A 17,599-nucleotide genomic window follows, 5' to 3' on the forward strand; every position below is an offset into this window, starting at 1 on the left:
ACACCCACTTTACACAAACCCTCCCTTGCATACACACTCCCACCTTCATGCCCCATGCAGACACAAGAGTGCACACCTCTCATGTATGTGCACCAGCCTAGTCTATGGACACAAAACACCAGGTCATAGTCACGCGCTACACATGCATTCCAACATGCCAGACACATACAACAGAACATGGTTATATACTGAGGTATCACACACATACATGCACACACATGCTCCTCATGGGCTTGCACCTGCCCTAATATTCACCATCTGCATGCCATGCACACGCACTGTGACACATGCACTGCTAAGTACCCCACACAGCCTTGCACAGGGCTGGAGACAGGACAGTGGGAGGGGAGGGCCAGGGCTCTGAGGTGGTACCAAGCATTCTCTGCTTCAGATGTTGGCTAGCTCGTTCTTGTTCACATGCTCAGGCTTTGGCTGGTGGCCCAGGTAGGGTCAGGAAGGAATTTTACTCAGGTCAGACTGGCAGGGATTTGGGGGTGTCTTCCTGTGTGTGTGGGCCCACATCGCTTGCCATGATCACATGAGTACTTCTCACATCATCATTTCCCTGCTTCTCTCCTCTGCCTATGGCCCAGAACAGCCTAGTCTCCTATGGGCTCATTGTGGGGGCTACACAGATTGAGTAGTTCTTCCAAGTCCCATGAGGCCCACATCACTCATGTCCTTATGCAATCACCCATTCACTCACATGCCACATTCACACATCTGGGTAGGACCCCACACACCCTGATCCAATCCTTCACCCCACCATGCACTCACATGTGTGTGCACACTACAAACATGCACACAGGAGTCTGTGTTTGCCCACAGCAGCTTTGCTAGCAGGGTGGGGCGTGATTAATGGCCCTATTCATTGGCCTGGCATAGGTGCCCAGATAACATGCCCTACTTTGTCTCGGATCATGTCGGTTAATGACAGGCCCGTAACCATAATCGGCATGGAGCTGCCGCTCGCTCGGGAGATTAATAACAGTGCAGGTCCCCATATAATGCAAATCACAGCTCAAGTATTTGCATAACAGAATCTCACTGGTTCCAATCCCCTCATTTGCATATCAATACTCCATTGGTACCATTGGCTTCCTTCATTATCATAACACCATCCCACTAGTTATAATATCCCCTTCATTAGCAAAACACCAATCCATTTGTTCCAATGCCCTCTTCATTAGCATAACACAAAGCCACTGGCCCTCAGGAGTTTGGAAGCTGGGTTGATTAAGGGCTGTGGGACTGGAAATGGTGGGGGCTACAGCTATGCACCCCAGTCTACAAATGTGGAAAGCCAGGAAAGGGAAATTCATTGTGTGGAGCACAGACGGATGGTGCAAGGAGCAGGAGGAGATTTGGCAGAGGTGTGTGCACGTGTGTGAGCATGTGTGACTAATGCAAATGACCTGCAGGCCAAGGGATGCACTGGCCTGCTTTCTCTACACATGCCAAGGAAAGATGGGGCCTGTCATACAGATTCTGCAAACAGGTGGCGTGGGTTCAAACATACATGCACTCACACAGACATGAACATACATATAAGCACACACATAGACATGCACACCCCCTCAGTCAGCAAATACTCCAAACACAATACTTGCAGAGGAGATGGGCATCTCACATGGCATGCTCACACAGACACACACCAAATACTTAGGAAGTGCACGATGCATGCAACATGCCTGCACACAGATGTGTGCCACGCAAGTTCAACACACAGGAAGGGCACATTCCCTGCAAAATGTTCACCCACAAGCAGAGACGAATGCACATAGAACACGCAACAGAGTTATAGTCCCTATGGCACACTTATACCTATACCCACACAATGCATGGGATGTGAGTCCCCCCACACACAGTACCCAGGCTGCTGGGCCCAGGGGCAGATGACTGTTTTCCGGGGCCCCGGGCAGCATAACTCCGCGGGGCCCCCCTTTGCCACGGCGCATGCACGGGGCTTTTTTTAGCGCGGGGCCCGGGGCGGCTGCCCCGTTCGCCCTGCCCTATATCTGCCCCTGGCTGGGCCCATACTCTTGCCTGTGCAAACACAAGTGGTTCCCTTATAACATAATGCTCCCCAACAGTGCCACCTGCCTCCCTACCCAGTAAGGGTCCCTACCCAGTAAGGGGCAGAGGCTGCACCCAAGATCCTACTCCTCTCTTTGGGAATTTCCCTGTTCTGAGAAGACATGTCATCAAGTCACCATGCTGCTAAATCTTATCTCCCTGTTACAGACACCTATGTATCCCCAACACTGCAGCACACAGCACCAGGGTGTCAGGACACACACACACACACACACACACACACACACACACCATTTGTAACCACAAACACACACACACACACACACCATTTGTAACCTCTCCAAAGACATGCATGCACATACTCAGCTGCATCCCTACACAACCCCGGGGAGAGAGACAGCCACACACATACACACACACGCACGGCCAGTCACTCTCACCCTATTAGGCCACCAACGGACAAAATGGTGGTAGGATACAAGGGCAGACTGACACACAAACGCCCACACACACAGACTCCACACAGGCACTGTACAATAACACAGCAGCAGAACAGAAGCAGGGAGGGGGAGATAAAAGCAGGGACACAAGCTCGCACAAACAGTTTGTCCGATTCTCCCCTCCCCCCCCCCACACGCTGCAGCATCCAGGCCCCACTAGAGATTCACAATGTCCCCCTGCTCATGACACTGGCACAAAGACATACCAGGGAAGCAGCCCCCAGAGTGTTCAACGCCCACCCTGAAACTCAACCTGCTCAACCAATCACCAATGCCCACACTCCTCCTAGAGCTGGGACTAGAACCCAGGAGTCCTGGCTTCCACCCCCCCTGCTCTACCCTGGGTCTGGCAATAGAGTGGGAGAGTCTTGAGGGGGTCATGCTGGAATAGGGAACACACGCCGCATGGTTGGATGTGGGGTGCACTGGAGCAGGGTCCTGCAACATGGACCACAGAGAGTATGTCTGCATATGGCTTCCTGGGGACAAGCCTCACACAGTGAATGGGGGGAGGGGACGGGAAAATACAGGAAAAAGGCTTCCCCTTCCAGGTCCTCTGCACCCTCCCAACCCCCCCCCCCCCCCCCCCAGGCAGTGGGAAACCCCTACCTCTTTCCCTTGCCCATCCTTCACTGTACCGCTTAGCCAGGCAGCAGCCAGGGAGGTGGTGTGATAGTAGCAGGCAGCCACTGGCTGAATTCCCCTAAGGCCTGGGGGATCCTGGTTCTTCTGCTTCCAAATTGGACATTGTTTACATTCATACAGCCCCAAACTCTCCTTCCTGAAGCACACCAGCCCAGTGGGAGGGAGCATCCCAAGCCCAGCCCCCTGTGGGCCCAGAGCCTTCCCATTCCAAACACAGACCCCTGCCCAGCTCAGTGCCCAGACACAGCCCCTGTGTCCTGGGAAGACCCTACAATAATAGACCTGTGTGAATAGCTGCACTGCTTCAGGAGAGTGTTTCTCAACCAGTGGTATGAGTACCCTTAGGGGTACTCGAGAGAAGTCTGGGGGATACGCCAACACAATTGAAATTTGTAGAAAACTGAATTTTTGTTTTGAGTTTTACAGAGCTTTGTTATTTTTGTACTTTTTACACCCAAAAATTCCATCGCCCTCCCGCCCACATAAGTTGTTTGAAGAAATGTGTTGCAATGGTAGAAAAAATGTGTGTGTCTGAAAACTGTAGGTACTGGGGGTACTTTTTTTTTTTTTAAATCAAGGTTGAGAAACACTGCTTTAGGAGACTGCAGTAACAAACCAGCCCACACAGCCCCAGCACACCCCAGAGACCCTACAATAACACATCTGCCAGTGCAATACAGAATGGGATCTGGAGAGGGAAATGGCTCTGCCTTGCTGAGGTTCAGCATTAATGGAAAAAACAAATTTCCCCAGCAGGCAGAGCCAGGGACAGACAGGGACTGTCCAGTTCTGGGGGTGGGGAGGGGCAGGGAGCACCAGCTAGGCCTAGTGTACACATAGGGACTGACTGGGAAACGCTTGGGAAAGAGCAGAGCAGGGCAGCAGCTGTATAGGAAGAAGGGCTGGGGAGTAGTGTGTAAGGGTAAGTAAGGTGCAGGGGATCTTTTATACAGGTTGTTCACCCATAGCTGAGATGCAGATGCCAGTGAGGTGGGCTACAGAGCTACTTATGCTGAGATCCCTTGCTCAACACTGAGACGCAGCCTCCTCTGGGGTGGTGCGCAAGAGTTGTACATACAAAGACGCTGGTGGGAAAGGGACAGGGCTTGTAGTTGTACTCCCTGGATGTGTCTGGGATGTCTTCCTGGCCCTGGTAACAAGGCAAAGGGATGGGAAGCTGGGTCGAGGGGGCAGGGCTCCCCCATGGGGATCAGGTGCCTTTCCCATCTGGGCCCACAACTGAGAAATCAAATAGACACCACAGACACATACCATAGACACAAACTGTATTTACAAGCAATACAATACACATCAACACCCAACAGAATATATACTGTTCTTACACACGTGTGCCCCATACACACACGTGCCCCATACACACACATCACTTACCTCCTGAGTGCCCATGCACCCTATTCATGCGTTCGGAGAACCCAACACACCCCACTCTCATGCTCTGACCACACACGTGCACCCATATACCAGACTCACACACTCTGAACATGCACACACATACACAGTACACATGTATGCCCCTTGTTCACACATTCACAAAGCACTCATACATAACACATACCCACCTCAAACCTCCCACATGAACACACGTGTGCACAACTTCTACAGACTCACCTTCATGCACTGCCACCACAACACAACACACTCACACTACACTGATGCACCAAAGCCCCCCCACACCCAACAATCCCTCTAGGAATCACATTTACTGCTCCCTCTCACTCCCTGTGCAACTCCCTCCCCCCACTTACTGCATGGGGATAGATAAGGGAACCACCCCATTCCCACACTGCCCCCTGCAAGATCTCTTAGACAAGCATTAAATAATCAAGTAGAGCAGCGGTTTTCAAACTACGGGTCATGACCCAGAACTGGGTCGTGGAATGTCAGGCACTGGGTCTCATTGCTGCAGGGGGATCAGGTGACCAGAGGAGATGCTAAGGCAGCTACTGCCTGTCCTGGCACCACAGACTGCACTGTACCCTAGAAGCAGCCAGCAGCTGACCCAGCTCCTGGAGGGTGGGGGGGGTAGAGAGAGCACAGGGCTCTAAACACAACCCCTGTCCTGAGCGCTAGCGCCACACCCTCCCATTGGCTGGGAACCAGCTGCTGGCTGCTTTTGGGGCACAGCATGGTCTGCGATGCCAGGGGAGGCAGGAAGCCTGTCTTAGCACCCTTGCTGCACTGTTGACAGGGAGCCACTCAAAGTAAGCCCCTCCTGCTCAGCCCTAACTCCACCAACACCCCAAAGCTCTCCTATTCAGCCCCACCTTGGAGCCCACATGCCAATAAAATTATGTTCGGTCATGGGCATAAAAAAAATGTTCTTCAACAGGGTCATGAGAAAAAAAAGTTTGAAAACCGCTGAAATAGAGGTCCCAACCCCCATCCCCGGACCAAATACCAAGGCTGCATCCCCAAGCCAGATGATTCGTCAAGAGGTAGGAAGAAAGGGTGTAGTATAGAGCCCACGGAGGAGGGCTTTGGGGGCAGGAAAGGGAGTATGGGGGCAGAGAAGGCCACAGAAGTGAGGTGCCTTATAATTTGGTGGGGTGCGGTCTATTCCACCCCCCAGGCAGGATCACCCCCTACAGACCATTCCAGTCTAGGACAGCAGGGGGAAGCTCTATGGGATGTGTTTGTAGGGAAGCTCTGCAACCCAATATCTTGGTTCTGATCCCATCCTTCCCCAGCCACCTCAGTCAACACATGCCCCCACCCGCCTCTGTGACAAAATGGTGAATAACACCCCAATGGAGGAAAACAGCCACGGAGATAGACTGCTATTGCTGTGCTTGGACTCTCCACAGCCAGACAAGACAAAGCCTAGGGATCTGGGAGGACCCAAAAACAACTGGGGATGCCTGGCTGGAAGCTCTATCCTGAGACAGACACCCCAGACGTACATGACCAAAGGATCCAATTCATCATCATGTGGTGGGCGCATGGAGTTGGGGCGCTGTTGGAACGCAGGGGAACCCCAACCCAGTCACCCATGAACCCCCCAGTCCAGTCTCTCCTCGGCAGATCCCATAGGGCAAAGGAGCAGAAAACAGTCCCCCCATACTGAGGCACAAATTTGCTTCTTGTAGCATGGCCCCAGCCCTAGCCCTCCGACAGCCTCACACGCCATCCATAGCCAGCACGGGGAATGCAAAGGGGTCACTCACCTTCCATCGTGTGCTCTTCTGCCACAAACATCCCCACAGACCGGACACACAGACACAGAAAGAGAGAAAGAGACAGGGTTAGTGAGGGCAGTGTGGTCACCAGCACAAACACACACTTAAAGATAAGTAGGAACAGTCTGTAGGGGCAATCCTGGCCCCAAGGGGATAGACTGTAGGGGGCCATGCTGCCCAAGAGCTGGGGAATTAGGCTGGAGGAGCACAGTGTCCCGAGTTCTCCAGCAATCCCTCAGTCATGTCCTACATTTCCCCATTGTGGGGTTCCCAGGGCAATGGGCAGGATGGGAGCCAAAGGGCCATGACGGAGGATTTCCACACAGAGCCCTTACTGAAGCCTCTAGCCTCCCTGGGATGGGGTTGACAAAGTCTGGGGTCCCAGTTTACAGACACTAAATTCTGCTCCCCCCATAAGAGTCCCAGTGACATTGAGGGAGGGGTCAGGGCAGGCAGGGGGTGACAGGCTAAACCAGTCATAGGAGGACAAGATTATGCAATCCAGAGCCCCCTGGTGCCCCTCACCCACCTACAGCCCCAGCCAGCCCAGCCTGGGCCCCACAAACCCAGCCCTGCCAGTGCCCCTCACCCACCCACAGCCCCAGCCAGCCCAGCCTGAGCCCCTCACACACACCCTGCCACTGCCTCTCACTTCTAGTTCTCGCAACATGGACCCATCCCAGCTTCCCACCAATGCTGCAATCCCCCACCCTCAAGTTGCCTGGGGAGGAGTATTTTGAAGGATCTGGGTTGGTTGGGCTTGTTTCAGAAGCTGCCTTTGATCCTAGCCTCTGGTCCCTGAAGAGAAGGCCCCTTTGATCACATAAACCCAACCCAGCTGCTTTGGTGGGACTACAGGACAGGCAGGAGCCCTCCTTGAAACAAGGCCAGGAATGCTGGAATGCCCCAGCTCTGGAGGGGAATGGGATTTAGTAGTTAGAGCACAAGATTTAAGAGTCAGGGTCCAGGGTTCAGAACAGGAGTGAGGCTGAGCCATGATTCCTGGGTTCTCTCTCTGGCTGTGGAAAGGGTGTAGGGCCGGCTGGGTGGGTGGCTATACAGCACCAGTTCTGACAGTGGGTGTCTGGGTATGATCTGTGGGGTTTGCACAGAGCTCAATGCAGGATAGATGCTTTCTGTTGTACATAAATGTTCTGTCACCAGCCTCTATCATTTCTTTAGTCCCTTACTGCCATTCCCAGACTCACTCTGTGAGGAAGCAGGAGGCTTTCTGGCACCAGGGCTACGATGGCAGAGAGCTGCAGGTCAGGGTTGAGGAGCACCAACTAAGGAGAGGGGGAGCCCAGGGCTGAGATAGCAAGGGGCTGTGGGTCAGAACTGGGGAACACCAGCAGAGCTGTGGGGAAGCCCAGAACTGGGATAGCAGGGGCAGCAGACTCAGGCAGAACTCCCCTTGTGACAACGAGGGCTGGAGTTTGTGGGGGCTGCAGAAGGGAAGGCTTTGTCTGAGCAGAGTGCGACCAGCTGTGCCCCCAGACACAAACACATGGGATAGGGCCCCAGGCTCCCACCCCTCAGCATAACACTTCCACTCCCACAGAACAGAGCAATTCATAAACAGGCCAAGGCAAGGAGCTCACAGCCAATGACAGGGGCCAGGAGGTTAACCACAGAGTCCTCGCCCCTTCCACACATGTACCAAAGGACCCTCTCCCACCTCCTCCCCCCAAATCCAGCTACGAGGACCAGGGACAGCAGGCAGGACAGCTAAGGGGGAGTAACACCGCCCCACATATGCCCCTCAGTCCCAACCTGCAGCATCCTGCCATCCCAGCCCTACACTCCCCCACCAGAGCCCCTCAGTCGCAAGCCTGCACTCCCCCTTCCCTGGCAGCACCCCTCAGTCCTGACCTGCAGCCCCGTGACCTCAGGTCTGCATTACCCCCATATCTTTGCTAATGCTCTTCAGTCTTGACACACATTCTCTCACCCACCTCTCCACAGAATGGGGTGGAGCCAGGAATGCACCGATGTACCCCACATACCCCCAACACACTCCCCAGATATCCCCCACAACAGTCACCCTAATGCACCCCCATATACTCCCTACCCCAGCACCCCAGATGTCCCACTGACCACAATGCCTTCCAACTGGTTGCATGGCAGGGTGGGGGAGGGGTGCTGAGGCACCGGGTCCCTCTTGCTCAGTTATCACTAAGGAGGAGCAAATGCATGATTTCCATGGCAACCCCAAACAAAAGGCTGGCCTAGATGACATGGGCTCTAACACATGGGGGCAGGGGAGATAAAAAAGGGGGCATCCTTAACAAACATTCTCCTCCCTGACACGCTGGTAGGAGCCAGGACTCGTGGTTCTATCCCCAACCCTGGGCAGAGAGTGGCGTCTAGTGGGCACCTGATGGCTAGGACACCTGGGTCCCAGCATGCCCTAGAATGAGACCCTTCCCCTCCTCTCCGCAGGGTGCACTGGGGGAAAGAAAGGGTCCATACCACCTATGGGGGGTCAGGCATTCCATAGAGCAGCCCTTGCTGGGAGACCAATGCCCCCTGGTCCTAGAAGCCTGCTGCTCCAGCAGGTCAGCCCCTGTTCAATGGGATCTGGGCCAGTCCCAGACTCTGCCCCTGCCCCACCCCATGCCCTACTGATGGGAGATGAGCCCATGAGTCTGGGACCTTGAAACTGCCATCAACTGTGGAATTTCAGGGGAGGGAGTGATGTGGAATACATATGCAAGGGAAAAAGGAGATAGCAACTCTGGGCATGCGCATGTGGGCCTGCCTGTCTATAGGTCTGTGAGGCATGTATGCCTGGTAGGTGTGGGTCTACCTGTAGGATGTGTGGGGGTCAGTCTGTGGGCCTCTGGGGTACATATTCATATCTGTGTGTGTCAGTTGGTCTGCAGAGTGTATGAACATCTGTCTCTCTGCCTGCAGTACAGCCCCCACAGGCATCAGACTCCCAGACAACCCATCCCCAATGTGGGGCTGGCATACACCTCACATAGTGGCTGCCAGGCAGCCCATTGGCACAGCCCAGCCTGCACAGGCGGACACCAGGACAGCAGCACTAAGCATGTTCGCTAGCAAGTGAGACAGGCAGAGCAATGGCACACAATGCTCGCTAAGGATACGTCTACACTGCAGCACAATTTCGGGATACTTCTGGTATCCTGAAATAGCTATTCCGCAGCTATTCTGCATGTTTTAAACAAGCCCATTATTTTGAAATATAACAGGCTTGCTATTCCGATGTCCCTGTAAACCTCGTTCCACGAGGATTAAGGGACATTTCGGAAGAGCAGTTTATTTCAAAATTTGGTGCTGAGTAGACAGTGCCAGATTCCAAAATAAGCTATTTTGAAATTAACTCGAAATAAGCTACGCAATTTGCGTAGCTCAAATTGCGTAGCTTATTTCAAGCTAAGGGTACAGTGTAGATGCACCCTAATAGTGTACAAGGGCCCATGCCCGCCCCGTACAGGGAAGGACACATCCCCACACCCACGTCCTAGGAAGCCCTCTGGAGCCAAATGATCAGCAATGGACATTGACCTGATGCCTGACCCCTCGCAATATGTTCCAGAGCCCCAACATCAGGGCTGAATCCCAAGCCTTCCAGCGCACTCAAAATGTATTCTAGAACCCCAACACAAGGGTCAAATCCAAGCCTTCCAACGTGCTCGAGATGTGTTCTAGAGCCCCTGCATTAGGGTTGAATCTAGACCACCCTAAAAGAACCCATTTCAGGGCTCACCCTCATACTCGATTTTCAGGCTACATGTGCTTGAAGTAAATGATGAACTCACAGTCCCTCCCTGCAGCCCCACCCCCAGTGTTCCTGCACAATGGGAATTCTCCAATGTGAACAATGAGCAGAGCAGTGGTGAAGCACAAACATGGTGAGAAAGCTGGTGGTCCACAAGCTTGGCTGGGTTGTATCCCACTGACCTTGGGTGAGTCCCTTGCCCACTTTCCCCCAGTGCCTGAGTTTCCCATCCTTCGTAGAGACTATGAGCTCTTCAGGGAAAAGATCATCTCTCACTATGTGTTCCGCAGCACCCAACAAGAGGCCAGATCTCAGTGACCGGAGGGTGGGGGAGCCCATTTTCTGTTGGGGACCTGGCCTTCTGCAGGCTCTGATCTCAGCTGGGTTGGGGGAGGGGTCTGTGCAGCACCCAACCTGCTGGGGGGTTCTGATCTCAGCCAGGGCAGGCAGATGCTATGGAATAAAATGACTCGGGAATTTTGTGTCATTCAAGGAGCGAACCTCTGCATTTTGTGCTGAGCCCAATCCACAGTGGGAGGAGGGATCGATCCCAAGCAAACCCCACCCATTGCTTACATTGCAAAGGCTTTCCCAGCAGCTCCTCTCCCTTGCACAGACACCCCTTGCTTTCCACACTGGCTACATTGGGCGAGTTTCACGCTCCCTGCCGGCTGCAGACAGTGGCACAGCTGGTGGGGGGGGAAGGACTCCTTAGCACCACCTGGTGGTGCCCAGCTGTTCAGCACAGGGTTCAGGCGGCACAAGCCATGCAGAAAAGCCATCCTCCCGAGGGGCATGCAGGCAGGGATGGCAAGCTCTCTCAACATCCTGTCTCCTGGCAGTTCTTCTCCAGCTGACCTTGGGCTGTCCTTGCAGAAGCAGAGATTGAGCACGGATGGCTGGGCCCGAAGAGCCTCCCCCAGCCCCCTGGAGAGACACACACGGGGGACCCGGGCCAGGCAGCAGCATGGCTCAGCCCAGCGCTTAGCACTCCCCACATGTGAACAGCGCTAATGGGAGCAGGTGGGGGCACCATGGAAGGAACGTCAGGTCCAGTGAGGAGAAAGTACAAGAGAGACAAAAGAAATGAATGAAAAAAAATGGGAAAAAGCAAAAAAGAAGAAAGAAAAGAAAAAGATGAAAAATGTGAATGAAAGAAAGAACAAGAATAGGGGGAAAAGAAGAGTAAAAAGGTATAAACATGAGTAAGAAAGAAACTGGAAACATGGCAGAAGAAAGAAAAGTCAACAGAAGAATAAATGAAAAAGGAAAAGCACAAAAGAATGAAGGAATAAAAAGGAAAGAAACAAGGAATGAAAGAATGAGGAATGATAAATAATAAATGAATGGAAACAAACAAGAGAAAAGAACAAAATAAAATACAGGGGGAAAAGGAAACAAAATAATGAAGAAAAGAGAATAAAGAAATGCACACGTGAGAAAGGAAGGGAACAAACGAAGAAAAGAATTAATGAAAAAGTGAAAGAAGAAAGAAAGATCGACAGGGGTTTGGGAAGGGAGGAAAAAGGGGGAAGTGGGGCAAAGCAGGGAGGCAGGAACATGAACAGAGAACAGGGAAAAGGGGGACACCTCATGGACTTGGCACCTTGTCCTGCCCCTGAGGGCCCCTTTTCTGCCCTTCCCTGGCTGGGCCAGACTGGGGGAGAGGGGTACATAATGAGATTCAGGGTAACATGGGCACCTGAGAAGGCTCAGTGATCACTGAGGGAGAGAGGTGACAAACATCCCCCCATTCAGAATCTGATCCACCCTCTGCCATCACCCCCTCTCATACCCCACAGACTCTGTCCAGACCAATCACCCTGGGGACATCTGATCCTGCACTGTGGGATGCATAGGCAGGCTGGCACCTCCCATTGGGTTGGGGTCCAGGTGCCAAGATGTAACAGCCCCTAATATAAAGCATGGACCCCCCACAAGCAGGCAACCCTACCACAGCCTGGCCCTTGACTTACCAGAACATTTGCTATACCCTTAACCTGTGCCTAAAACAGAGCGTGCAGGTACCCACTGCAACCACACCAGCCCCATCTCATGCCATTCGCTCACAGTACCCCACACACAGCAGGACTAATAATCCTACACCCTTACAACCGCACACCCAACATCCTACACTACCAGTACACACCAAGAGCACAATTCTACAAGTGTACAGCCTAACAACCCTACACCCAATCCCATTTGTATATGCAACATAATCCCATACATACAACCCTACAACTGATATCCTATCCCACTTGTATACACACACATGCACAAAGCATAATCCTACACCTGCACATCAAAACCTTATACATGTATATAGACACAGCATAATCTTTCACAATTTTGTATACAACACACTACAGAAGGGCTTTGAAAGTATCAACATGTACGCTGTTATATGCAGCCCCCCCCCCATGCTGCTGCCTCTTCTCTGAGGCAGCAAGGTGGGGGGGCAGGCACATACCAGCTCCCACAGAGTCCCCAGCCCCCCACCAATATACAATGCTAAGCCATCTCCCAGCGCATAACACCAGCACCCCACCTCATGCTGCAAAGCCAACTCCCAGCACATATCCACTCCGGCGGAGTCACCTGCCCCTGTGTGTAAACTTGTAACCACTGAAATTTTCAGCGGTTACGTTTACCTAAATAAACACATTTAAACATCCCTGCACACATATGGCATAAATTCCCCCAACAGCCTCAATTCTCCTTATATACATACATACACACACACACACACACACACACACACACACACACACACACACACACACACCAGCACACTCATACAACCAGACATCCCTACACCCTATAATACTTGTACTCATACACACAATTCACCCATACAACCTCATACCCCAAAACTCATTGTCTCCTGCTTGTGTACATACACATATATACAAAGTATAATCCTTCAATGCTACATCCTAACACCCCACTATAAATCATTCCTGTACCTCTAGTATATACCCACACAAAACAACATCTACAGGAAGAATCATGAAAATGTCGAAGAACATAACACTCTGAACTACTTTAAAACACCCACCTGCACACCACAATCCTTCACCCATACAATTAACATCCTACAACTTAATGCCTCAGCCCACAGCCTTGTGTTCAAACACACACAAACACAGAGCATAATCCTTCACTACACACAATGCCTTCTGCACACAGCCACACAATGCACTATAGCACAATACCCATACTTTTACTTCTTCACACATCACAATTCTTCACCCATACAACACTTTCTGCACACTGCAAAACAACACTTCACTTCAACACCCTAACTCTCTACACTTTGGTCAGTGTTCCCTCTAATTTTTGTCATCCATGTGGAAAATAAATTTTGTTATGTGCACTAAGGCATGTGCAGATGTGCACCACCAGTAGAAAAACATGATGTTGGCTGTGTGTGCTGTGGGCACTATGCTAATCAGCTGGATGGCATTTGAATCACTCCTGGGTGGCTGTCCAAGCATTCAGCTTATACAGAACACTGTTCCTGGTAGTTCTACACCTTCTCCCATACACCCTAATGCACAAACACCCTCTCTCCCTAGTGCAGAGGCACACTTCTCATAATCCTTCACTCAGACAATATAATACCCCAGGACACAGCACCCCAATGACCTTTTCTTTCTACATGCAACATAGTTGAGCCAACCTCACACTATGCATTACCCTTGCATTTAAAAACCTCCCCCATAATCATCCCACTGTACCCAGCAGCCCCCCATTATATCCCCCCAAACCTCCTCATTCACTGAAGAGTAGTTACCAAAATCATCCCCTGGGCAACCAACCTAGGCAATAGTCATCAAGGAGTCACCACACTGTTTTCCATAGCAACCGGTCTCAGCCAAAGAATTCAGTCAGCACAATTTCCACAGCAATGATGGATGGTTGCCAGGAGTCAACCAGCCCAACTAACTGTCTCCATAGCAACCAGCCCTAGACAACAGCCACCAAGAAGCTAGCCAGTGCAATCCTATCCCTAGCAAGCAGCCATACACAACAGCCAATGAAGATTTGGTTGGCCCAGTTGTCTCCCAAGAAACAGTCACTAGTCAGATGTTGTCTTAATCCCCTCCATAGCAATCAAACTAGATAACCAACACCCAGAATTGAGAGCCTGTGAGGAAGTGTGTGGGAGGATTGTGCACTGAAGATGAGGGAGATGTGTGTTTGTCTATGTGTGGTTGAATGCACTGGGTAGGTGAGCAAGTAGTCGGCTGCTTTTTGTATAGCTACTGTATTTGTGTGTGTTGTGTGAGTGGGTGGGTGCAGGGGCAGCCCGTGGCTATAGGCGGACTCGGCCACCACCTAGGGCGCCGCCGCTCGGACGCCTGATGATGGCGTCAGTCCATTGACGGCCCTGCAGGCGGGGACGCCGATCGCATGTTCTGCCTGGGGCGCCAGCTGCCGCAGCCAGCCTCAGGCCACTCCTGGGTGGGTGTGACAGTTTTAGATGGTGTGTTGTGTATCTGTGTCTGATGTGTGTCAGAGAGAGGAAGAGAAAGCATGTGTAACTGGACGTGATTCTCGTGTGTTTGTTTGTAAGTACTGCGTGTGTGTGTGTGTGTGTGTGTGTGTGTGTGTGTGTGTGTGTGTGAAGTGTTTTGGGAGTGCCTGTTTTCCTCTCTGTGAATTTAAGAAAGTGTGTGTCTATGAATCTATGAGTGACACATGCGAGCAGGTGTCTGTGTTGTGTGACTATTTATGTTGCTGGGTGCCTACCTGTATGAACTAGGGGTGGTAGGTATCATGTAAATGAATAGTCGTGTAACCACATGAAATCTTAGCAGTTACACAACTCTTCAACAGTCCCCAAGGGCGGGCTGGCAGATAGTGTGCTCCTGGCCTGTTCCTGTATCAGAGGAAGCAGCATGGGGTGGCAGGTGAGAGCCCGTCTGTCAGGGGAGCCAATTTAAAAACCAGCTCCCCGTGCAGACCAGCTGCCTGCTGCCCTGTGCTGCTGCCTCTAATACAGAGGCAGCAGCACGGGGTGGCAGGGAGTTCCCCGGGAGCGGGCCAAGAGCAGACCAGGAGCGCACTAGCTTCTGGCCTGGCCTGGGGACTATCAAATAGTCATGTAGCCATAAGAGATAGCAGCACAGAGGAGGGGGAGGGAAGGCTGCCGTAAAGCAGCCTTTGTCCAAGGCAGCCTGGGTTCATTGCAGACAGAGGCTGCTTTGGAGCAGCCTCCCCTGTCCTCCCCCACCTCACGCTCCTGCCTCTGATAGAGGCAGGAGTGAAAGGGGGGGGGCAGGCGGCAATGTGGAGCTGGTGCTGGAGGAACTGGCTTTTAAACCAGCTCCTGCCTCCCCGTCCTCTCCCCCTGCCCGCCCCACTGCCTCTGTAGGAGGCGGGCAGGTGAGTCCATGGAGTCGGCTTCCCACGCATATTGGCTCCTACCTGTCCCCTACCCCTCCATGCTGCTGCCTCTATCAGACTGCACAGAGGAGAAGGGAGAGGAGACAGGAAGATCCGGTGCTTGTGGGGAGCCTACTTAAAGCCAGCTCCTCATGGGCTCCCCCTCCCCGCTGCCTCTGATATTGAGGCAGCAAGGGGGAGGAGGTGCATATAATCAACAAGATTAATCTTATGATTAAGATTATTGGCTAACTGTGTAGTCAATTACACATTGACATTAGGGATGTTAGCAAGTAGTTGACTATTCGACTACCCAATAAGCATAAGCGTATTGGGCAGTCAAATGCAGTTCTCAACTACTCACTTCCCCTCCACCCTTGCTGCCTCTGTATGAGAGCAGTGCTGCCTGCCCCTCCCACCTATCAGAGGCAGCAGAGGAAGATAGGGAAAGCTGCTACCAAGCAGCCCGTTTGCAATGGCCAGGGCTGGCCGCACACAGAGGCTGCTTTGGCACGTCCATTTAAAATGCAGAGCGGCAGCGCAGGTGTCTCCCAGAGCCAGCACCAGGCAGGTCTGCTCAGGCCCAACTCGAGCTGGCTTTGGGAGCTACCTCTGTTGCGGCTCTGCAGAGCGGTCCTTATTGACTCATCCTGTAGTCAATGCAAATTGTATCGACTACACAATTAGATAACTGGAATTTAACATCCTTAGTTGACATCCCTAGTGTGAACCATGCGTGACTGTCATTCTCCATGTGTCGGTACATGTTTTGTGTGAGTGTCTGTGTGTGTGTGTGTGTTATGTGTATGGATGCTATCTGCAAAGGGGGGGAGGGGCTGCATGTCTGCCCTTGTAGTGTGTCATCATTGTGTGCGTGCGCACATATGCTGTGAGTTTGCCTGAGCGTTGTCTATCTGTGCGTGTTGGAGAGGGGGGAAATAATGTGTTACAAATGAGTATCTGTCTGTGTCCCCACACACACACACACACACACACACACACACACAAAAGCGCTACTGACTGGCCAGGAAGCACGCCCCCTCTGTCAGTTGGGGCAATACACACACAGCTGACCAAGCACTGGATCACAGCCAAGCAGACAGCCATGAACACCACACGGCTGGGCTGGGCTTGCTCCCCCAACCAGAGCCTGATCTCCCCACCCCCACAAACCCCTGTTAACCGGGCAGGGAAAGGAACTCGGTCAAGGTCACCCAGCCACTCAGTCACAGGAGGAACCCAGAGCTCCTGATTCTCTAACCCACTAGGCCCTACTCCCCTCCCAGAGCTGGCACAGAACCCAGGAGTCCAGGCTCCCAGTCCCCTGCTCTATTCAGGGGGCCTCAGTGTCTCTCCGCAGTGCAGTGTCACCGTGGCTGTGCTGGAATAGCTCGGCAGATGAAGAGGCACTTGCAGGCTTTTAGGTATTTAATAGCCTTGTGGGCACAGACTTCAAGTGACAGGGACCAGAGAGGATGGGCCCCAGGCCTGATAGAGGGTGGGCGGGGAAGGATCAAGGTGGATGGGCCCCTCAGCCTGGTGGTGGACAGCAGGTAGGGCAGAGGGGATCAAGGTGGACGAGCCCTTGGGCCTGGTGGCAGGCAGCAAGGTGGTCAGGAGGTACCAGGCTGGATGGGCCTTTGGACCTGATCCAGTCCGACTGTCCCTAAATTCCTGTCTCCCTTCTCTGCCCATCACCACTGCAGCCCTCCCCCAGGCAAACACTCCTCTGCTCTCACCCGGCGAAACCCTCACTTGCCATTTCTAGGGAGGCAGCCCATTGCAGATGCTGGGGACCTCGGCTGGGCGGCAGGACCCTGGGTTCCAGCCCAAGCTCTGCCCTGACCTTGGACAAGCGTCTCCACTCGCTGCCTCCATTCCCCCTTCACCACCTTGTGTCTGTTTCGACTGTCAGCTCTGTGGGGCACGGTCTGTCAGGGCGCATGTGGGCAGCGTGATGGGGATCTCGCTCTCAGGCCCAGGGAGAAGGTCTATACCCACCGGCACTAGCAGAACACACTTCCCTTGCAGGGGTGTCGGGGAGAGTCTTTCACTCCATCACGGCGCAAAGCCCTGTTGGG

General features: G+C 52.8%; 1 protein-coding gene across 24 annotated transcripts in view; it reads right to left on the reverse strand.

Moving 5' to 3' along the window:
* The window catches only part of NRXN2 (neurexin 2), a 354,461-nt gene that overhangs the window by 311,452 nt on the left and 25,410 nt on the right, over positions 1 to 17,599 (reverse strand). For 20 of the 24 annotated variants that reach the window (XM_075939216.1, XM_075939213.1, XM_075939215.1 and 17 more), the window contains exon 3: positions 6,368 to 6,385. In XM_075939216.1, coding sequence (XP_075795331.1) covers positions 6,368 to 6,385 — 18 coding nt within the window. The remainder of the gene's footprint in view (positions 1 to 6,367; positions 6,386 to 17,599) is intronic. The other 4 variants (XM_075939208.1, XM_075939201.1, XM_075939203.1 and 1 more) reach the window with 1 other exon arrangement.

This window comes from Pelodiscus sinensis, chromosome 11 (genome assembly GCF_049634645.1).
Source record: "Pelodiscus sinensis isolate JC-2024 chromosome 11, ASM4963464v1, whole genome shotgun sequence".
Classification (NCBI taxonomy): Eukaryota; Metazoa; Chordata; order Testudines; family Trionychidae; genus Pelodiscus; species Pelodiscus sinensis.